Here is a 23,344-nt window from a genome sequence, read left to right on the forward strand (position 1 = left end):
AGATCACCAAGCAAGCAGCAAAACAGAAGCTGAGAAACCACAAGTAGAAAAAAAACCCACAATTTTGGTACAAAACCCAAAAGCGTTGGAAGGGATGGAAGTTACTTGAAAGTTTTATGGGATGCAGGAAGGGCATGAAGACTCAAAAGCATAAAAGCACTCCAGATGAATCATAGAGTAGGTAACAAAATAAAATGAGATCCTACCCACAGACAGATCAGGCTGAAGATGTACGAAGCTCACAGTCTGAAAAGATCCCTTGGATGTTATGTCTCATCTGCTGTGCACCACTGAGCATGGAAAGCCATACAAGAGTACTTAGGTTGAGCTCATCAAGTTTCACCTCAAAATAAAACCAAAACAACCCCCTAACCATGTCTCCTTACCTCTTCCATATGAAACACAAGACCTCTCACAACTATTAAAAAAACAGGAATGCTTTACTTCCCAACTTCTTCTTTTCACTGATTTATGACGTAACACAAAATCTGATACTTGTAACACCAAAGCAAGAATTGTAGAATTTTTATCTTTGTCTATAATTTGCTCTGCACCTGGATAATCACCTCCTTACCACAGAATTTCTCTGAGATATATGACCATGCTAGCAGGCATGTTACTGCCCTCCGGCTATTCCTCTTGTATTTGCATATGAATACAAATTTCCTCTAATGATGTAGTATTATATTTATTGGAGGGGAGCGGGGGAGAAGCTTTTTCTCTTTGCTTTCCAAAAATGGAGGAAAGTCCTTCAGGTTTCTTTTTTTGCTCAATACATTTTCTGTTCCAAAAGATGAGAGCAACAGACTATTCTTATATGCAGTCTGGCCCATATTCAATGAAGCGTTTAAGAGTATGCGTAACTTGAGTTACATTAGTAGTTTGACTGATTTCACTGGAATGACCTTTGTGTCCATGGCTGATCCCACGCACCTTGAAGCAGGGCTGAGAGGTTTATACTGATGGATACCATGCACATCCAGACAAGTGCAGATATGTAGGAACTCCCTACAGCCAAAGTCATGAAACAACAGCCAGCCATCTTGATGATCCTGTAGCTGTTATCACACTCCTGAAGATTTCTCTTCCTCTTAGATAGGAAAAATCTGCAAGATCTTGCAAGGTGGTCACATTGGAAAATAATCATAGCATATCTCCAAGATATATTTTTCCCCCTCAACCCAGTCTTGCTTAAACCAAATATAGTTTAAGCCGAGAGGAAATGATGCAATCCTCCAAAATTTAACTTGTGAATTCAGGATCTCTTCCTCTTAGCTTCTTGATGATTATGGAAGCTTATCTGTGCACTGTCTTGTTTCTTCTACAGAAATTATCAGCTGTGTTCCGTGGCTTATTCTGGTTTTGGTAACAGCTGCTCTTCTCCACTCTCCTTCCCCAGCCTTTGCTAATTTGCACGAAGGTTCCTGTGGTGTGCTTGTTCTCCCAGCACTCTGAAATTGCTTTCAGTGTTGCTGAGTATTGTGTCTAAAATGTGTATATAAAGGAGAAAATAGAGAATCAGAGAAAATAAAGAAGAGACAAAAATGCCATTAGTGATGCTACTTAATCTGATCCTCTCAGGTGCTGTCCTCTCCTAGCAAAAAAAAACCCAAAAACCCAGAACAACGCAACTTAATAAGAGAAAACATTGCCCATTCCACAGATAAGATCACAGAATGTGGGGGAAACTGTCAGTCCTCAGGGCACACACAGTCAGCTGGAGGGAGAGGGGCAGTGAGTGGTAATACGGGCTGTAAACTTGCTAGGAGACCAGGGCCTGCCTCAACCTTGTGAGCAAATCTAGGGAGAAGCTATATTTATCCCATTTTCTTGTCTTTCTCTTTTGGCTTCTGGGAAAGCAGAGAAAAGAGCTCCCTTTCTTTCTAGGGACAGCCGGCAGAAAAAGTGATATGATCTCAAACGACAGAATTGGAAAGACTCGAGCTTGGCTAAAAGAAGGCAGGAGAGGGGAGAGGGAAATGACCGCGCCCCTGATTTTATGGCTTCTGCTAATCTATGGATATTCGTGTGGGCTGAGCAGTGAATTATAAACACCTTCCCCACTGCATGCTTTCCAGATCTTCCTATGGGAATAAGTCATGAGGTAAGGAGTGAGGAAACTGCTACCAGATACTTAGAGCTGCTCCAGCCAAGTATGAAAATTAAGCTTTCCTCTTTGCTGCTCACCTAGATGCTGGTTCCAACAGGATCTGGAAATATTTTGTTCTTACATTTTTAAAGGAAATTGTTCCATCACGGCCACGTTACTGGGTGTCACATATGCTATTACCTGCATGCCAGGAGATTATCCTCTTGCAGCCAGTACACTTCTGAGAGTTTTAAACGCCATGCTCACAACCACTTTCCCTTCCACCCCAAAAATGTAACAACTTGAAAAACAGTGTGGTGTGCTCAGAAATTACTACCAGCTGCCACTGAGATAGGCTCTCTTTATGGATGAATTACCCTTGAACATACAATTGGCTAGATCCTCTGTGAAATCATATCATAGAATCATAGAATGACTTGGGTTGGAAAGGTTCAAGGATCGTGAAGTTCCAACCCCCCTACCACATGCAGGGCCACCAACTTCCACATTCAATACTAGACCAGGCTGCCCAGGACCCATCCAATCTGGCCTTGAACACCTCCAGAGACGGGCATCCTGTTCCAGTACCTCTCCACTCTCATAGTAAAGAACTTCTCCCTGACATCCAACCTAAATCTTCCCATGAAATGAAGAAGACTGTTGTGAAAAATAAGATTAAACATTTAAACGCATTCAGTACTTCTGTGTTTGCCTTTACTCCTTTCCCCGTTCTTCCCCTTAATCGTGCATGTCCATGCATGGAGACAGCAAACCCTAGAACTGAGTCTCTTGTAATAACAGAATTAGCATTCACCTTCCTCCCAACAACAGAGAGACTGTACTTCTTCTGCTTTTTTTTTTACCCTAAAGCTACCAGAATAAACACACCCACATTCTGTCTCCAAACAGGGCCAAAAAAGTAGTGTGCAATCATATACTCTGGAACTAAGTGCTCCAGGGGCAAATAAACAGACAATTCAGTGCATGGCAACCTGGAGAGAAGCTGAAATGAAAGAGGACACTTGATGCTAACTTCTGGGCTTTTCCACCTTATCAGCATTGGCTTGCACTTACGTTCCAGCCTGGGAGAAGTAGCTATGCACAGTGCAGATAAGCCCTGGTGACAGGCTGACCCACGGCATTGTTCCCACATCCTCACAACATTGAGCACTGAGGAGGACCATAATTTTATGGGGCCATTTTTCCAGCCTCTTCTGAGCAATGGAAGAAAAACAACCAGAGGAAGGAATTTCTGAGTCAGTTTCACTCACTGTGAACATTTTTACTATTTCCCACAGTGTATCAGTGGGGAATTTGGGTTGTAACTATCTATCTGTTTTTCTTGAGGTCATTCTCTTTTTTAAGACAAGGGTAGTGAAGCACTGGTACAGGTTGCCCGGAGAGGTGGTGGATGCCCTGTCCCTGGAGACATTCAAGGTCAGGCTGGACAGAGATCTGTGGACCCTGATGGAGCTGTTGGTGTTCAACTGCAGGGGAGTTGGATTAGATGGCCTTTTAGGGTCCCTTGCAACACAAACCATTCAATGATTTTATGATTCTATGCTCCTGATGTCTTGCTCCCCAGTTTCCTGCCATGAGAGTCCCACATTCAGCTACAATGAATTCACAGTATTTGGTCATTGAAACACATGCATATTAAAGAGCTCTCTGCCATGCCCCTTCATGGCCACAATGTCACCTGATTAAACAATAAGGCAAACTTCTCCTGAATGGCTACCCATAAATGAGATCTTCCTTTCTGATTCCCCAGGCTTTCAGAGCTCTGCAACAGCACCATTCAGGTTCTGTTCTGATACAAGATTAACCACCCTTAAAATCCTTCCAAATTCTTGAAATAAAACAAACAAACAAAAAAGCTTTTCCCCACACAAACAGACACTCACATGTGAATAGTGACAGACATGGCATGCTCCAAGGATTCTTTGACCTAAAACCCAGTCTTGCATAGAACCAAGCGAAACCAAGCCAGCATATAACCTTCCCTTTGCCCCCTTCTCCCATCCCTTACATACATCCAGTATATAAATGGGGAAGGGCAGGAATCGGAACAGTGAACCATTTCCAAGAGCCACATTCTGACAGACAAAAAGCCCTGAACTCTGTGCGTGTTCTAAGTGTCTGAACTCTATACTTGAACATGCTTCACACTGAAGTGAGTAGGAGCTGACAGAAATCAGATCCAGCACCAGTACATTTTTTGTCAGCAGTGGCATTTGTTTTGTACCACACTGGATTTGGAGGAAGGGCAACAGAGATATGGGAGAGAGGGAGGTAGGGAATGAAAAAAGTGGAAGACAGGGAGGCAGAAACAAAGCAAGCTGCTTTTTTTCTTTTTTTCTTTTTTTTTCTCTCAGGACCATCCCCAGACCCATTCGGCTCATGTCTGCTAAGCAGCTCTGCTGCAACACGCATGACCTATATTAGAGCATCAGGTGAACTGCAGTATTTTCTCATCCATGGCAGGATGGAACATGCCATGCTTGGATACCCAGGCTCTCCATTTCCAGATAAGCCGAGTGATCCATGAGATAACTAAGATGCAGGCATGAATTTCTTTGACATTTTGTTGGCATTTTTAGGGAGTTCTCTTCTTCTACGTATTTCTGAAAGTCTTAGGCATGCCCAAGAGAGGTTGCAGCAATGCAACCCATGTAGCTACACAGGAAGGATGTAACTGCAAATATCTTCCCTCCATATCCTCCATCCAACCCAGTGCCAGGGAGTACTTTGGGTTTCATCATGGGCAAACGTAACAGCACCAGCTCACTGCAAGGAGGGCCCGTGTATCATGATGGGTTCATGGCACAGCACTGGCAGTAACCCAGCTCTTGTGCCCAGCTTTTGAGCAGGTGGCAGGGCAGGGTAAGGGGAAAATGGCCAAAAACCACACTTGAACTGGAGGAAAGCTCCCCCACACAGCAAGCGGCATGCAGACTGGTGCAGGAAGTGGATTTATTCACTGGTGAAGTTTTTACCAGGAACAGCTTAACAGCAACACATACAAAAGGGATGGTAGGAAATTAATCCTATTTTGTTATAAGCAGTCATTTGGAATTGGCCTTATCATATTTAAAATGAAAGTGGAACTAAATTCAAGGTCGAGAGGTCTGTAGCTGCCAATATAACATATCCTTCAAGAAAAAAACAACATCCAGAAAGCAACTGTAAAAGCTATGCTACGAGAATACATACAAGACACAACTAAATGCAGTGACGTTCCTGGAAACCTCTCCTGCACAAGAGCAGAGAAGCCACAATTATCTCTATAAACATATGGTCAAAAATCCATGCCACAAAGCTAGGCAGTATTCTTATATCCTGTATTTCTTTCTTTTTCAGAAATGAAGATAGAAAACGATTGATAAAATTTACTTAGATAAACTGTGTTCTTGCCTACAGAACTCGTTTCCGTGTTTTATAGAACTGAACAAACACAGGCAATTGTTAAGTGGTGTGGACCAAATCCTTGCTTCTGTTTTGGTATACTTAGCCTTTCCTCTTCTACTGTTTTTCAAAATTCACATCATAGATCTAAATGAGCATGCTGTTTCAGAATTAAGAGTTGAAAAGTTTCATTTAGAAAGTCTGAAAATGACATGTTTCCATGTTCAGAAAAATACTGCAATGAAATGTTTTGACTTTGCTAAAGCTTCACACCCTCCTCTTTTCTGTCAAACATACTAATCAAATGTAAACCATTCTCTGGAACAATTTCAGTGCCGCTGAAATTATGTTTTAGGCAGAATCAACCATGCATTGACAAAAATACCTCTTATATCATCATTCTTAAGATAGTTATGGTAACAATGTAACAACAGTGTATTTTGTCCATTTTTGCTGTTTTTTAAGAATTATGATCTCTAGTGTTCATTAGGTACACCTGCATTTTTGTGTATGATCCCAACTGTGCTTTACATGTGAACCTCCCTCTCATCCCCAATTGCCATGCTTTGATTCACATCACAGAATGCTTGGGGAGCGCACAAATTCAATTCCTTTCAGAAAAACGCTAAATTGCACTATGTGCTTGAGCAACACATTTAGCACAAGTCAGGGTGTTTAGTCCATGGGGCTAGATCTAGAAAGCCACTGCAGCATACACAATGGTAGGTCTCACAAGGTCTCACCACTGTTTGTTTTTTTGCTGCTGCTCAGCGCTGCTCTAGACTGAGGCACAAAGTCCCCCAGAGAATCTCCTCCATCCTTGGTTCTTGGCTACTTCATAAATCTGGCTTAGTATCTCTATGCCTGCTTTGAACATGGGAACATATGGCAGGCACAGTACATTTATGGTTGGTATTTTTGCAGGTGCTTGCTAATTTTGCATCCATCAGGGTTGAGTAGTCACTAAGAGAAACTCATGGTAGGAAACCCCTAGAGCTGCTGAGGCTTGAGGGCGCCTAGGGAGTACATCAACATCCAGTCCTCCCCCTGCTCAGAGCATGGACGGCTGCAGCATATTTGTTCAGGGTCATGTCCACTCAGGATGTGAGCATCTCCATGGATGGAGACTTATCAACCTCTCCAGACAACCTGTCCCAGTCAATCACACTACTTCTTACATTCAAATGGAATGCGCTCACTTTGTCCTTCATCTGGATTCTTCTTCCTTTGATAGTCAGTACACTGACAATTAGATTAAACTGAGAAATATCTCTTTAAATGTGGTAATATTCTGATTTCTTCTAATGATCAATAACTCAGTCCTAAATGAATATATCCCATTAGATTTTTTCCTGACAGGCTCATTCACCTCTATGACAAAATCAAATAGCTATTCTCTCAAGCTTCAATATCAATCTTCAACTGCTTCTGTTTAGAAACTTCACAATTACAATGTTTATTCATGCTTCATAATCTCAAATTCAGTGCTGAAAGACGCAATGAAGCAACAATAAACTTCTATTTATCCAGTTAAAAGTTTATTGCATAACCCATTCCAATTTTCATGATATTTTTGTTCATAAATTTCTGCAATCCATTTCACCATCAATATGTGTGAACGGAGTGAGAGACAGAAAGAAGACAGATAGACAGTAATTTCTATGCTTAAGCCCATGTAAATGAAACCTAAAATTCAAGCTGGCTTTGTAGACTCAAGCTGTGAGATTCAAATTATGCCTGAAAATGTATATGCAGAAATATGGTACAGGTGTGAAACTGATGCAGTGTTGGGCATACATATTGAATTTTACTTTCTTCCATTTTTCTTAAGAGTTTAAGCAAAGTTTATGTCCATATCTATTCTTCCTTTGACGAATTACAGTTTACATAAAATTAAATTGTGTGTGTGCAACTTCATCTCTCTTCCTTTCACACACGACAATTTAAAAGCCAGTTTCTGAAGACAAATAAATCCAAAGAGGATCTGAAATCAGCTATCAGCAGAAATTTAAAATGGACATGAAGTCAAATTTTTGTGGCTGTAATTACAATGGATGTTGGGTGATTGACTCCTAATAGCAGTGATTTAACAAAAGCAGGGGAGGAGGAACTAAGGAAAAAGCTAATGGTTACTGAAAGATTTTCTTTGCCACATGGCAGCCACCTGCCAGAAGAAGCCCAATGGGACAAACTCTCTGTCTACCTTCATGAAACCCACTTGATTTCAATCTCTTTAATGGATTAAATCTTGCAACGTATCTCCTGGCTACAGATTCTATGGAAGTACAGAAGATGTCAAAAGAAAACTCCTTCTCTTGAGAGACCTCATTCGGCTTCAGTACCTAAGACTGAGACTCTTGCCAGCACTATAATCATGTCAAATAAATGGATGGACTGTGCAGTGATGGCACAAGATGGGTTTCGTAAAGTGTTCTCTTCAGAGTTTGACACTGAGTTCAGGCCTGACCTTTGCTTCAGTGATGGAGAGTTAGTAAATGAGCTTGCACCTGCATCAAAGTGATTGCACATCTGGGGTTGCTTCCAAAACTTGTATTTGCTCCATGTATACGTATACGCTAGACCAAAATATACTTTGTCCTGTTCCCTCACCGATCTCAACATACATAGACATTTACGGAAACCCATGAAACTGAATCTGTTACACATCATTGTTTACAAGAACAAAAATTGAAGTAAAAACTAAAGATTGGGATAAGTCCACACAGGAGCTGAATTAGCCCCAGAAATTCCATGACATCACATCTCAGGAGCAAGAGGATCTCAGGACAATGAATACTGGTCCTAACTGAGCAAAAATGAAAGGAAAGGCTCTTCCACTTCTTCCTAAGTCCCTTTTCTTGTTTTGTTTAAAGAAGCCCAGCCAGCCATCAACAGCATTTCTCTGGCAATTTTTCAGTGAGCTTGTAACTGAAAAAAAAGCTAAAAGCAGACATAAATAGCTTTATGCTGGTCCTAATTTACCAAGTCTTTGAGTGACTGATAAGACTGTACTCAGCCTTTTCCCCGTGCCAAGACTGCCAAGACACTCAGCAGCAGAAATGGAAGTAGCATTTTGTAACATTTTTATTTGCCTTTTTTCCCTCCTTATCTTTCCAGCAAGAATAGATTGTTTCCAAAAAAAGCAGCAGTAACTACTCCAGCTTATCTCCTGTGAACTTGCCTTCCAAAAAGATGGTCTTTAATGCCACACTTACTGCCAATTCAAAGTTCTCAGACTGGGTTTTCCTTGCAAACCACTGTAGCTGAAGCAAAACAGAATGCAGATCAGAAGCAAAAAGAGATCTAGCCATACAACACCTTTCAGATACCTTTTCATCTGAACCATTAACAACATAGTATCAGAAAGAGAATATTACGTGATAATGTGAATTCTTTATAAATGAGAAATTTTAATGGAAGTTGTTGGCTATATGCCCAAGCAGGAGGAAGTTTCTGTGCTCCAACTCTCAAACTTCACTTGACCACTTAAACACCACCCTGCATCAAGGTCACGTTAACGCCTTTGACTCTTGGGACCCAGCTCATTCTGTTGAAATGAGCACATTGGACCAGTCAGCTGTGATGCCCTCCTGCTTCTCGATCTAAAAACTATTAGATCCTTGGCAATACAAGAGGCTCAAAAGCCTTTTGGAGAGCTCTCGGGGGTCATATCACAGGCAGGCAGAAAGGGCTTTTGTGAGAGCTCCGTGTTCCGTGTGATCATCGGGTGGGAAATCTATGGCCACATTACAAGCCTTTACTTATGTTGCATAGAAGCAGAAGAACTACCCCACGATGCACAACTTTAGAAAGAAGCTCTAGCTTGCCTTTCTGCTGAGATTACTCATCTCAAAATAGCTATTATACTGTTTATAAGAAGATTTAGGACTAGAGTCACTGATAAGAGTCTGTCAGTGCAAAGCTGTCATAAACATATTTGGGGAAATGGCACACAGCTCAAGCATCCTTTCACTTGGCCAATTCCTTCTGCTTTACATGACTACCATTCATACTTGTGTGAATAGTTAGCAAATGGCAAAGAAGACTTGAGGTTCGCCTAATCTGTGCCAAGAGAAAAACCAGGTCTCAGTCAGCTCTAAGTTTAGGTACATAACAGGAGCTTAAAGCCCACTTTTGGACCATATATTGTCCTGCTGACCCTCACTTGGCCACAGTGGAGGATCTCATCTTCTAGTACTTTTGTTTTTGTAAGACTGCAATGCTCTTTTTTAACCTCTTAAAAGACAAGCTGACTTAGCTCCAGCATCCAAATGCTGTCTCTACATCCAAACATGACTGTCACTCTCTACTCGGTAGGCTATCACCAGTCCAGCTCTCACAGAGCAGACAGCACCATTTGATTCTTTTGGCACAGGTATTTCCAATTTCTTTCTGGGAAAATAAGTGTGCCACTCGCAGGGTTCAGCATTCTTGCCACCAGTACATTCCATTGTAAAAAGATAGACAAAAAATGAAGCATTTTTACACACTAAATAACATCAGGTAGCCTTGGAGACGTTTGGTAGCTTTGGAAATAAATGGCCTTTGGAGCTCAGTGAGATGATATTCAGCTTCCAAATGGAGGAATTATTAAGAAGAAGCATGCCTAACACCCACAGAAACCAAACCAAATGGATTTCCATCCTGAGCTGCATGGCAGGAGCTCTCAAGTACTGCAGATCAGTTAGGAAGCATACACCTTGCAAAACAAGGGTGGCATAAAGGGGTGTTTTTCTTGCTGCCACTCTTAGCTTATAGAATGAATATATGTTTTATCTGCTCTCAATTTCTATCACTGTTTAAAAAAACTGCACTCTCATATGTTCTGTCATTCAAGATGTCAATACTCTTTGCAATGGAAATTGAAAAGACTAGATGGCAAAATAGCCCGTTTTCCTGGTTGGCAACATCAGCTGCTTTAAAATACCAACTTCTTGACTTCCTTCGAAACCTTGTATCTCAGAAATACCAACTCCCCTGGAAACATTTCCCTTCACTTGCTTTTCTGACAGCAGTAAAACTACTTCAAGAAGTATTTCTCTGTGAGAGATGAATCCTAGAGATAAGAGTTCTTTTCACCACTGCAATTGATGTCTTTTCTATACTGACCTGTTATTTTATGTTATGTAACTTTTAGTTGGGCCTCTATGAAACTACAAAGCTATTTGCATTCTTTGATATAGCAAGGAGTAAAAAATAAATCAAGCAGTTCAATTGAATATAGGTAAGGCCTTATCTGTACCAAATAGTGATACGTGTAACAATTCCCAGACATCAGATCTGAAATATGGACGTGTGCATCAGATCTGAAACATGGACATATTTGTACATCCATTTATAAGCACACAGCAATTTTCCAGCCTAGCCAGAGTGACAAAACCTGAAGGGTTATAGCACTGTAAAATCCCAGTCTTTTGGAGGCGACATATTCAAGAATGCTCTTTAGCTAAGCTCTGGAATAGAAACATCACTAGGAATCGGGGATCTGTGAACCTGCCTTACAAGAAGCCAGAACTCTTCACTCTCCATCTCACAAAATGAAGGTAAAGTATTATGCAGATGCCACTTCCAAATTCATCATGGAAATAAAAGTTAAGGCAAAGACAGGCTATTGAAGCTTGCTCAAGAATTAACGTTTATAACCCACTCAAAATAAATTTAAGCTGGAATTCGAAGCTTACTGTGTTTTGGAGCAGTGAGGTCCTGAAAAGTCTACATAGCAACCCAGAAGGTCTTTCTCCATAATTCTTCCTATATTGCTCCTATTTCCTTACAGCTGTCTCTCACTAAGCCTGGCCAGCCCTTTTTCTGGCAGTTCATACCCCAGTGTCAAGCAGGACTTATTCTAGCACCATAACAAAATCATTTATCTGGATGTTTTCACAGAGAAAAACTTCGTTACAAGACAAAAAAGTCTGCTTTTAACTGTCCATGTTGGTTGGAAAGCACAGCTTTCCTAGGCTGTGCTCAGTACCTTTCTGCAGCCATGCCCACCACAAGACCATGCTGTCTCACTAAAAGGAAAGGCAAGAAAGAGACAATACCTCTGACTTTTAGGTGCCAAGGAGGCCAGGGTGACCCTTGGATGAACTTTCAAATGCCTTCAGCTGCAGAATGCAGACTGGCCAATCTAAATAGTCCCTAAATATCACCACTTTTAACAGAAATTAATCTTACCTGGCAGGTTAATTAGAGGACCAACTTTGGAAGGCATGTTTGTTTTAGATCTGCATTCACTTCTGCAGTGCATCACACTGTCATTCCTTCACTTAAACAAAACATGGTTTTCTGATAGTAACAATGATCACACTGGATGACACTGTGGTAGTCACTCACTCTGCCAAATTTTAACATAAGGAAGACGGAAAATAACTTTCACTAGAAATTAATAGAAAACAAAATGTATGTTAAAATAAAGAATACCTCAGAACAACCTGATTGACAGGAAAGCAAAGCAAAATATTTTGTAATGCTAATGCCAGTAAAGGATCAGTATTTTAGAGAAAGTTATCTATAGGGTTTGTATGACAGGATTAGTCTTCATTCTGCATCTCTGCAACGGCCAGCATTTTCATGGATCTACTTCATTATGAGGGATCCAGTGCTCCAGGGTAGATTGAGTCACCTACCTTCAGGCCTCTGCAGAGCAGTCCTGCCTCATCCAACCTCTTGAACCACCCACCTATCAATTTCTCCAGGTTCCAGGGAAGTAACATCTGATGGACATACAGAAGTGCCTTACCTCTCCGTTTTCACTCTTCTCTGTTGCCTGACGGCCACAAGCAAAGTATTTCTACTAGACAGAGAAACTCCAAAGTTTCAGATCAATGTGGTGTAAAGGAAGATGGCTCTGAGGACTGAAGATCACTGGCAAAGCAGGGCTGGTGGCATGGGCTTGCCCTAGCTCCTTGCTGGCATGCTTCTGTCACATACCCCAACACCAACCACACTCTTGGCTGTAGTAGCCCTGGCTTGGAGCAGCAAGACACCAGCCACTTGACCTGCAAGAGATGCTTCCTCCAGTGAATCCTGGTCTTTTGCAAAGACAGTTTTACCCTTGTGAGCCAAAGCACACCCAAGGAGGCACAGGAACTGTTTCAGTGCAAACAGTAGGGGGACACCCTCACAACCTTCCTGGTATGCTGGTACCCTGCACAAACCTGCTCAGCTCACACTGAATCCACAGCTCAGAAGGTACAAGGGCAAAACAAGCCCTTGTCTTCTCTCTCGGGGACTGGTGTGGATGCAGAACCGCGCTGACTCAGCCATCTCAGTGCCCTGTGCTGCCCTGGCCTTTCAGCAATGTGCTGCCCACAGCTCTGCCTTTGTGTGCTAGGCTGATCAATCCATCTGCACACGGCTGGACACATTCAGACACCCCATTCCCAGTTACTGTTGCTCCTGCCCCATGCCGCCACAGCTATTGTATTCCTAAGCCAGGCACTGTCCCCACACAAAAGTCCCCAGAGCTGCATAAATCCTTCTCACACCAGCCCAGCAGTGAATGGAGCTGAACATGGATTTCCCCTCCGCTCCACACCCTGCACTTAGGGACTCATTGAGCAATGCCAAACTCATGTCAAAAAGTACAGAAGCACCAATGTGCATTTAAACAGCCCTCCAGATACACATGGAGACGCATCAGGAGGCTCCTAAAGAGCCCATCTGAGCTGTCTCAGTTTGAAAATAGGTAAACAATGCTGGCAAGGCTCTAATGCTACCTTCTCTAAAGCTACAATCCTAGTGCATCGGGCCATCTCCAAGCGGGAAGACTCCTACAGCATTATCTTTACAAGCACTTGCACCACTGTGCCCTGGACATCAGGGTGCAAGCTCTTAAGCCGCAGCAGTCAATAACTCATCTAAAGCATCTCCGTGCACCAGCATCTCTGCATTTTCTGCAATGATGGATCAAAGCGCAGCCTCAGTATGCTCATCCTTCATACTGCTAATCAATATGAAAACGTGATGGAAGATAAGGGTTTCAATTGCAGACTACAGTTCTTTTTAAGGATAAAAAGAGAAAAGAAGTAGTGATGGGAAAGATTAAAAGTTTTGACTGTCCATAGGGACCTGGTTTTCACTTGAGTAGGAAGGGGAAAAGCACTGAACACATACACAGGGGAGACTTATTCTGTATTACAGACATCCCCTTTTCCTTCTGAGAAAATTCCTTGACTGAGAGTTTCTGTTAAACTGAGGGGCCCCCAGCACAAGAAAGAAGCAGAGCTCTTGGAACAGGTCCAGAAGAGGGCCACTAAGATGATCAGAGAGCTGGAGCACCTCTACTATGAAGAAAGGTTGAGGGAACCGGGCTTGTTTTGGTTGGATAAGACTCCAGGGAGACCTCATTGTGGCCTTTCAGTACTTGAAGAGAGTGTATAAACAGGAGGGGGAACGACTGTTTACAAGGGTGGATAGTGATAGGACAAGGGGGAATGGTTTTAAACAGAGACAGGGCAGGTTTAGGTTAGATATTAGGAGGAAGTTTTTCACTCAGAGGCTGGTGACACACTGGAACAGGTTGCCCAAGGAGGTTGTGGATGCCCCATCCCTGGAGGCATTCAAGGCCAGGCTGGATGTGGCTCTGGGCAGCCTGGTCTGGTGGTTGGCAACCCTGCACATAGCAGGGGGGTTGAAACTTGATGATCTTTGAGGTCCTTTTCAACTCAGGCCATTCTATGATTCTATGATTAATTTCCACTGTGATGTGAAGGGCCTACTTACAGAGCACCTGATGTGCTAGTTTGTGTACTAACATATAATAGTCACCTTGCTGATGAAAGTGGATTGAAAAGGGAAAGGGAAAGGGAAAGGGGAAAGGGGAAAGGCGAAAGAGGGAGGGGAGGGGAGGGGAGGGGAGGGGAGGGGAGGGGAGGGGAGGGGAGGGGAGGGGAGGGGAGGGGAGGGGAGGGGAGGGGAGGGGAGGGGAGGGGAGGGGAGGGGAGGGGAGGGGAGGGGAGGGGAGGGGAGGGGAGGGGAGGGGAAGGGAAGGGAAGGGAAGGGAAGGGAAGGGAAGGGAAGGGAAGGGAAGGGAAGGGAAGGGAAGGGAAGGGAAGGGAAGGGAAGGGAAGGGAAGGGAAGGGAAGGAAGGGAAGGGAAGGGAAGGGAAGGGAAGGAAGGGAAGGGAAGGAAGGAAAGGAAAGGAAAGGAAAGGAAAGGAAAGGAAAGGAAAGGAAAGGAAAGGAAAGGAAAGGAAAGGAAAAGGAAGAAAGGAAAGGAAAGGAAAGGAAAGGAAAGGAAAGGAAAGGAAAGGAAAGAAGAAGGAAAGGAAAGGAAAGGAAAGGAAGGAAGAAAGACTCATTAAATCAGATACATTCAAAACAAGTGAGGGTCAAGACTACCAAGCTCATAAACAGCTTGGTTTGGCTTCGCTAGATCTCACCATCTCCCACCATATTCTCCCACTTCCGTTGCACTTTTGAAGCTGCAACAGAGAGGTAAGTAATATTCTCCAAAGTAGAAGAAAAAAAATAATTGCAAAAGCCCCCATGGGCTCACTAACCCTTCTCAGACAAGTATACCAGTCACAAAAGTATCTCAAAGTTGGTGAAAATGAGAGCACAAGAATTCCAAGTATCTCATGTTCACAAAATGACAGCTTTCAAGAAAGAAACTTAAAGCACTCCAGGGTAGAGTGAAATATTTCCTCAATTAGTAAATTTAGCTTTCCTCTGACCTACTCGTGATGTAGCCAATGTAAACTTTCCCATTTTCTGTTTTCTTTCCCTTGGAGAGCACCATGCCTCACAGGAGACAAGAAATCCCATGATTCCACTCCCCACTTTGCTTGGCATCTTTTTGCCAGGACTATATTTGCCATCATAGTATGTAGCTTCCTACAAAATGGTGACTGTGGGTCATTAGTATGCCAAGCATTTTTATTTATTTATTTTTATAGACAGTTCACCTTCAGGTTTCTTGGGACATTAATGCTGCTCAAAGGCTTCAAAGAATATTAGCGCTTTCAGCATTACTTACTCGTGTGATTTGTTTTCATTCTACATAAAGATGAGAGAGGACTTTGAGTGTTTTCTCTCTGTGTCTGACAAATGTTAACAACGAGTATTTGCATAAGAAAGGCTCATGATTTATATTTTGATTTTCAGTCTATAGTCAGGATGGGCCTAACCAGAGATCATTCTGGGAAAACAAACATTTATCCCATTTTTCTTTTGACAAGCTAAAGAAAGTAAGAGTTCAAAATATATTTAAAGGGAGGATACAGCCTTCCCACACCGAATTTATAGACTACATCATCAGAGCTGGCCTTCACATTTCCTCCTGCACTCCCCTTTTCTGTGCAGAAAATCTTAAGAACTAGGACCTTGTGCTCATGCCTTTTTTTGTTAAAGCTCTCAGAATTGGTGGTGGTGTCTGAATAATTAATCATAATGCATTTGTATGTGGTTATGCATGCAGAACTATTTGTACCAGAAAATAACAATACAGACATGCACAAAAACCTCACACACACTTTTGAGAGAATGCCTGGCTAGTGGCAGGCAGAAACATAGCTTGTGAGTTCAGTACTGTCTTCTTAGAAGGAATAAATATCCTTGTACTCCAAACCTTTTATGTGACAGTAGTATTATATTACTAGTACTATAAAACCTAAGAACAGGAGTTCAGACCCCAGGAGAAAAAAACATGCTATGGACAGGGTGTTGCAAGAGATTTTTCTTCTCCAACCTTTCCCCTGAAAAAAAACAATTTTGCAAGCCTTTTCCACCTATTTCATTTAAGAGATGCTCCCAGCAGATAAGGTTAGCACAACACATATGTCCCTCTCCAAATCCTCACTCATCTTCCTAACTAATCATACTGAGATTCAACTGGCTAGTCATGCCCAGCATTCATTCTGCATGCTTTACTGAATATTTGTAGAAACCACAGCTCCAAAGCCATTGTTCCTTATGGTGTTTTTTAGCTGCTGTAGCACTTTTACTGTGCCCACATCCTTTACCTACAGGGCTTTTCCTAACAATTATGATTTATACTGCTCTGTTTCAGAGCATTTTTTATCTAACTGTGGGATTTTGCCCTACCTCATTTCAAACTCCCAGTTCCTACCTTGATCAGTTATAACCAGCATGCTGGCATCCCACCCAGCTCTTCATCTGACAGCCAAACCGCTTACTCACTCGAGCCGGCGCATGCTGTTCCCACATCCTGCACTGTCTTTAGGATATAAACAGCCACTTGTGAGAGCATCCCTTACTCCTCCTCTGTCTTTTACCTCTGCACCCCAGCGTAAAGCACTGCTCCTGTGGGTATAGAATTACAAATCAATGCGATACCGACTTCCCCATGTGCCACAATGCTCCGATGGAGGTTGCCCAGCAGGGCATGCCAAAGCAAGCCTCCGGGGACAAGTGTGAGATCTGCTGGAGCAATTCATGGCTCCCATCCAGCCTGCGTGCCCTGGCTCCCTGGCACGGCAGAGGGTGGGAAAGGACGGTGCATGCTCCAGTCATGCCCCAACGTGGAGTTTGGACACAGCTGTGGCATGCACCCAGACATAGATGCTGGGAAACTCTCTGGGATTCAGCAACACTGGCATTGCACTGGACAGAGGCTGTCATCATGCTTCACAGTGGTCCTGCTTGAAAGCTCACGGCACTGAAGATTATTAAGTGCCTCTGAAATACATGCCACCATGCGTGGAATTCCTCTCTGGCTGCCAGGACAAACAAAACCAAGTCATTACATTAACATCTATATCCCCCAAGAGTGCCAGACACTGGCAAGGGGTGATTCTGGGGAAGGGAAGGAGGTGCTGCAGAGGGAGACGGGAGGGAGGAGAGAAATCTCTCACTATAAGCAAAAATCAAAGTGAAGTCTCAATGAGAGCTTGTGATACTGTCCTTTCTGTGACCTTCTCCAGTCTGTTTTTAGTAAGAGCACTGCAGAAATCATTCCAGTTACTACACACTCAAGTAGAGAAGGTTCTCACTGGCACACAAGCACACATGTGCCAGAGATGACAGTCACAGCTTTCCAGATTACGGCAGTTCTCAAATGTGCACATCACTGCTGATAAGGGGCAATCAACAGGGGAGGAAAGCACATTCTCTCACAATGCAACTCTAGTTTTTCAGTCTGAAAAAAGGCAGTGTCTGCAGGGCACACAGCAGCAGCTTGAACGTCTGGGTAGCAATTTCAGACCTATGTTTTCACTCTTTGCTCTTGCTGCAATATTCCTCTGTTTCAGATTGGATATTAGGAAAAATTTCTATCAGAAAAAGTGGGGAGGCAGTGGCACAGGCTGCCAAGGGAGGTGGTGGAGTCACCGTCCCTGGAGGTGTTCAAGAACTGTATAGATGTGGCACTGAGGGACGTGGTTAATAGGCATGGTGTGATGGGCTGCTGGTTGGACTAGAAGTTCTTAGAGGTCTTTTCCAACTTTAAAGATTCTATGATTCTATGGTTTTTCCCCTCTTTCAGCCAGTTGAGCACAGATCATTGGTACCCTTTGGTTTTACAGCACCCATCTGCCTTTAGCTGTCACAAAGTGGAGCGACAGCTGATGCCTACTGTCACCCTCTCAACAAGCAACACCTTTACTTTTCCTTTTGGTGAGCATTTGCAAGTTGGAGCTGCCACTCTGTAAGATGCCTGAATGTTAAGCACTGGGCCCCGGCAATGCGTGGCTGTGCAGAGTTGCAAACATCCTGCTCATAACTGCTCTGACTGCCATGGGAGGTAGATTCCTCAGGAAGTCTCTAAAAGGGCGACATCTAACCTGGGAAGAGATAAGGAGTCAAATTAATTTCTTAGGTGGACTGTTACATTAATTGGTTTACAACATGGAAGAAAGCCAAAGGCAAACAGCTGAGGTGTTCAACCTGGAGAAGAAAACTTAGATAGCAACCTTCCAGTATCTAAAGGGGAGCTGTAAGAAAGAAGGGGACAGACTCTTCAGCAGGTTTTACTGTGATAGGACAAGGGGAAAAGGTTTCAAACTAAAAGAGGAGAGGTTTAGATTGGATATAAGAAAGAAGTTTTTTACAGTAAGGGTGGTGAGATCCTGGCACAAATTGCCCAGAATGATGGTGGGTGCCCCATCCCTGGAGACATTCAGTGTCAGGCTGGATGGGGTTCTGAGCACCCTGCTAGAGCTGGAGGTGTCCCTGTTCATTGCAGGGAAGTTGGACCAGATAGCCTTTAAGAGTCCCTTCCAGTTCAAACCATTCTATGATTCCACGATTTTATGAAAGTGTTGCAAGGCAGGTCAGATGAAGACCAGCTCTGAGTCTGCAAGGACCTGCCTGAGCAGTCAGTCCTGGCAAGGACAGCAAGTACAAGAGCAACTGGCTCTCTCCAGGTAGGTATTGCACACAGCCTGAGTGAAGGCGGCAGGACTTGGCCGACTATGAGCGTGGTTATTAAATCTTATCTATGTAAATATTAGGTAATACTTGCGTAAAAGTTTGCAACAACAGGATTCTGGTTATTGTTAACATCTCCCTGCACAGCCTACCCCCTGGAACAAGTTCATGAAAAGTCATTTTAATACAGTCCAATACAAACAGCCCAGTTCTTTCTCCAGGAAGTACTTTGTATGGCATATACTTTTTACCAATAAGCAGAGGTCCTTTTAAATGCAAGAAAATGGTTTGGCAATAAAAAAAAAGAACAGACAACTAGAGACAAGATTCTTTAAAAAATACTGACTTGAGAGTCACCTTTTAAAAAGTAAAACAAATAAATCTTTACTACAAAGCCAACACAACAAAGCATTCTGGGCTTTCCTATCTGCAGCACCGGAGCAAAACACACATAATTCTGAGGCTCTGGCAAAGGAAGTTGCTGATAGATAAAAAGGGCCATGAGAAAAACAAATGGAAGTTGTTGGTGCATGAACCAGCAGCAGAGGGGATTTTTTGACAGCCCTTTGTGCAACACCACAGCAATCTGTCAGGTGGTTGGGACTTTCCTCTGGAAAACGGGAGGAGTCAAGTATGGGTTATTTTTGAAAAAGTACAAAGAACTACAGTTCTTTTCCTGATGCTGCCAAAAGCCCCATTAGGAAAAGAGGAGGAAAAGCGACAGCTATCTGTGTGATGCTGCGAAGGTCTCACTCACTCACTGAACTAAAAAGCCTTAGACTTGTTTTCATAAGGATCCTGCAGGAATTAGTGCATGTAGTGTAGGAAAGGTGAAGGTTTCTTGGGTCAGCTCTACTTTTATGGGCAGCGCTGCACAGAAAGAAACACTCATCACAGCCAAATATGGAACCAGGCCTAAGTCTTTGAAGGCATTTATTTCTTTGGAGCCACATCACTGATTCTGCTTTTTTATCCCACATTGTTTTCAGCTTGCCCAGATATAAGAAGAGCACTGATAGCTATGCAAGAACACACGTGCTTTCCCTTCTAAATATTTCCTCTGGAAGTATGGCACAGCCTAATTAAATAATGACATTTGCAACAGGAATGATAACGCAAAAACTAGAGCCGTACTTCAGCTTACATTGCATCCCTCCTTGACAAGCAGCCCCAAGTAGCTGACAGTATACTACTTGTAGCTGACAGTACGCAGTGCTGCAAGACCTGATGTGCTCAGAAAAATAAAACTCATCCTCACTTTGTTCTGCAGCAGAGGAAACGGGCATAGAGCCCTCCTGGGAGCCCCCAGCCAAATCACTCCATAAACCAAAGCTGTAGGGCTGAGCTGCCTGCCTGCCCTCTGCCACCAAGAGCACCTGCAAGGCAGTAGCATGGCTGGAAATAAATGTGAGATGAGGCTGCACCGAGGCTCACACACGGCCACCAAGACCAAGTCTGTAGAATCATAGAACAGTTTGAGATGGAAAGGACCATTAAAGGTCACCTAGTCCAACTCCCCTGCAATGAACAGGGACATCTTCAGGTAGGTCAGGGTGCTCAAAGCCTCATCCAGACTCACCTTGGATGCTTCCAGGGATGGGGACCAGCACCAAGCCCTGTGGGCTCTGCTGCTGAGGCTGGGGCTGCAGTGAGGAGATGTACACATAGTGATGGACAGCAGGGATGAATGGGGAGAATGGGAGATGCGCTCTGCCAAGTTGGGGAAATCTTTCAATAGAAATTCATATAGAGCTCCAGAAACAGAATGCAGAAATGAAAAGCAGCTGGGCTGATCCAGAGGTAACATGGCATACAGAGACAATACGTATTGCAATTCATTCATTTCTGTAATCAGCCTGAGGAAGGAAATTAAAAGCAAACAAGCAGACATAGTAGCAATATCTCTTCATCAAACGAGGAGAGGCAAGTGAGAGCAAGATGTCACAGTCTCACCACTGCATTCCCCTGGCCCTGCTCTGTACGCAAGGCTTTTTTTGTCCCTCCCCATTCCTGCCTTCAGAGCTGCTCTGTCTCATGCTGGCACAAGCGTTTGCTCAGCACTGCAGCAAGCTGAACCCAGGGAACTAATCCAGGCTGAAACTAATTCAGCAAGAATGAATTACAGAATAGGGACAGGAATGTGCGGCCACGGTGAGGGGAAGGCATGCTCCCATGGCAGCAGCATCCCCAGGGCTCACCAAGAACTGGGTACAAACAGTGGTATCAGGACCTGCACCTAGAAGCAGCAGCCATGGGCACATGGGCAACTGAGGCCCAGCAGTTTGGTGTCTGCTGGCAGAAGGTCCAGAGCTCAGTACATACAGCAGAGTCTGCTTGACAAAGTGGGTAGATATGCACGCAGTTAGCTCTGTGCTGATGCAGCTGCATGCTTAGCCATGATTTTAACACTGCTGTGGGACTTCTGCATCCATCATGGTCACTACTGAAAATTAAGCACTGCGAGTGTCAGTTAAGAACCAGCTCACTCACATCCTGATTGAAGCCCCAAAGGTAAAAAGCAGCAAGAATTTTCTAACACTTAGAAATAGCCTTTAAGAACACCACAAGGAGTACCCTTGAGAAAGGACTGCAAGAGGGGAAATGGAAGAGCATTAGAAAAAAGGATGGTTCTGGAAATTAGTTTGCAGTGCGATGAAAGTAAATTATACTTAATCCTAAACCAAAAGCCACAGAGAAGAAAGGAACAAAAAGAGAATTAGAAAGGTGGGCACACATGCAGACACTTGTGGCTTCCTTGCCAATGCACTAGGTTGGCTCTGTTAGGATGAAAGTTAATGGCCTCAAGTGACATCAGGGGAGGTTCAGGTTGGGTATTAGGAAACATTTATTCTCCAAAAGAGTGGTGAGGCAGTGGCACAGGCTGCCCAGGCAGGTGGTGGAGTCACCAGCCCTGGCGGTGTTCAAGAAGCATGTGGATGTGGCACTGAGGGACGTGGTCAGCAGGTATGGTATGATGGGTTGGCAGTTGGACTAGACGACCTTCGAAGTCTTCTCCAACATTAACAGTTCCATGATTCTCTCTACGAAGTACCAAGTGCTTACAACGTGCCACCAGTGGATGGTATTGACCTGATACCTAAGGGGAGGGTCAGATTCTGCTTTCAGTTATGTCAACAGAAACTGAGTAACTCCATTTACATCCATGAAGATGAGATCAAACCCAGATCCAAGGTCTGTGCTCTGAAGAGCTCACTGTGTGCTGCTGGCAGCTGAAATGAGATACCTCAGGGAAAGAGGGAGAAGGAAGGTGACCAAACAGTGAGCAGAGGGGTGGGAGAGAAGGAACACTTCTAGAAAAGCAATTAGAGTTTCTCTTTCATGTTCTTTCCCTTATGCTTTGTGAAGATGAAGGTGCTTTGCTTTTAAAAGCCAGGTGTGATAGGAGGAATGGGGAGAATCTGAGTGGAGATTAATGGAAGCTGCAGAGACAAAAGGAATTAAGTGACTTTACTGTAAGAACATTTAGCGATGCTCAGCCTAGGCCAGTTACTGCCTTCCCAAGGCTGATACCAGACTATGGCTAGCAGACAAGCCTGCAGGTGCTGTTCCATCCAGTCATACAGATGAGGCACATACTTTGATAGAAGCACGTAAAAAATTCTATGCAATGGCAACCGGAATCACTGTATCTTGTTCAAGGAACCTGCTAAGCCTGAAAAATAGACCTTGGGGTTGATGGGGTTCTCCATTTTAAATTGGGCACTCTCTTTTGGTAGGCACGAGCCTTCCCAACTCCAACCAGTATTGCTCAGAGCAGTCAGAGAATAGAAGGGGTGTGCTGATGACTCAGATATATGGTGGAAAACTGGTGTAAAATTCACCATGTATGCATGTGTGCGCACGTGTCCGGATTTCATGTGGGGATACACAGTGAGAAGGGCAGCAAGCAGGGACTGCTTGCTTTCACTTGCAGCAGAGATGCTCCCCCCCCCCCCCATTCAATCTTCATATGAGCAGCTCACATCTATGAAGGTGCTTGGGAACACGCACTGCACAAATGCAAGCACATTTTTCCCTTCTGCACCAAATAAATCAGAGGGAAGATGAAAAGCCCTCAGCAGAGATGTCTGCTGGCTTTCTAGCATGCTAGCTTGCCATTTTACATTCCTTCTCCTCAGCTACGTGCTTGCCCTGCTTCATGAAGTGCTCTGTGTATGGCTTTGCTCTCACAGGGCAGAACACAAGCAGGCTGCTTGGCTGCCTGCCCTGAAACAGTGATGGGGCTCGCTGGGCTCCCACTCCCACACAGGAGCAGCCCTGCAGCCTCCCCCATGGTAGGGCAAGACACTTGCCCTCAGCCATGCTTCTGGAGGTGCAGCAGAAGAGAAGTGCAGGCTCTCCTTGCATTCCTAATCAGCTCACACTGCTGCACAGGGCGGACTGCAGAACTCCAGGCGGCTTTAACGGCATGCTGACTAATAGCCTTGATTAAATTCCTAGGGCGCTTTGTGTAGCACCGAGAAGCATTAATTCCAGGGCACTTAATTACCTGAGCCTA

At 43.8% G+C, this 23,344-nt stretch overlaps 1 protein-coding gene across 3 annotated transcripts in view; it reads right to left on the reverse strand.

The window, feature by feature from the left end:
• NHS (NHS actin remodeling regulator) overlaps positions 1-23,344 on the reverse strand; it is a 251,319-nt gene that overhangs the window by 134,138 nt on the left and 93,837 nt on the right. Inside the window, exon 1 of one of the 3 annotated variants that reach the window (XM_085211467.1) lies at positions 16,639-16,834. The exons of 1 other annotated variant lie outside the window; for it this stretch is intronic. In XM_085211467.1, the coding sequence (XP_085067593.1) occupies positions 16,639-16,708 (70 nt within the window). In that variant the 5' untranslated portion in view covers positions 16,709-16,834. Of the gene's footprint in view, positions 1-16,567; positions 16,835-23,344 lie in introns of those variants that run through there. One more of the 3 variants, XM_085211473.1, reaches the window with a different exon arrangement.

This window comes from Meleagris gallopavo, chromosome 1 (assembly GCF_905368555.1).
Source record: "Meleagris gallopavo chromosome 1, MGAL_WU_HG_1.1, whole genome shotgun sequence".
In the NCBI taxonomy this organism is placed as follows: Eukaryota; Metazoa; Chordata; class Aves; order Galliformes; family Phasianidae; genus Meleagris; species Meleagris gallopavo.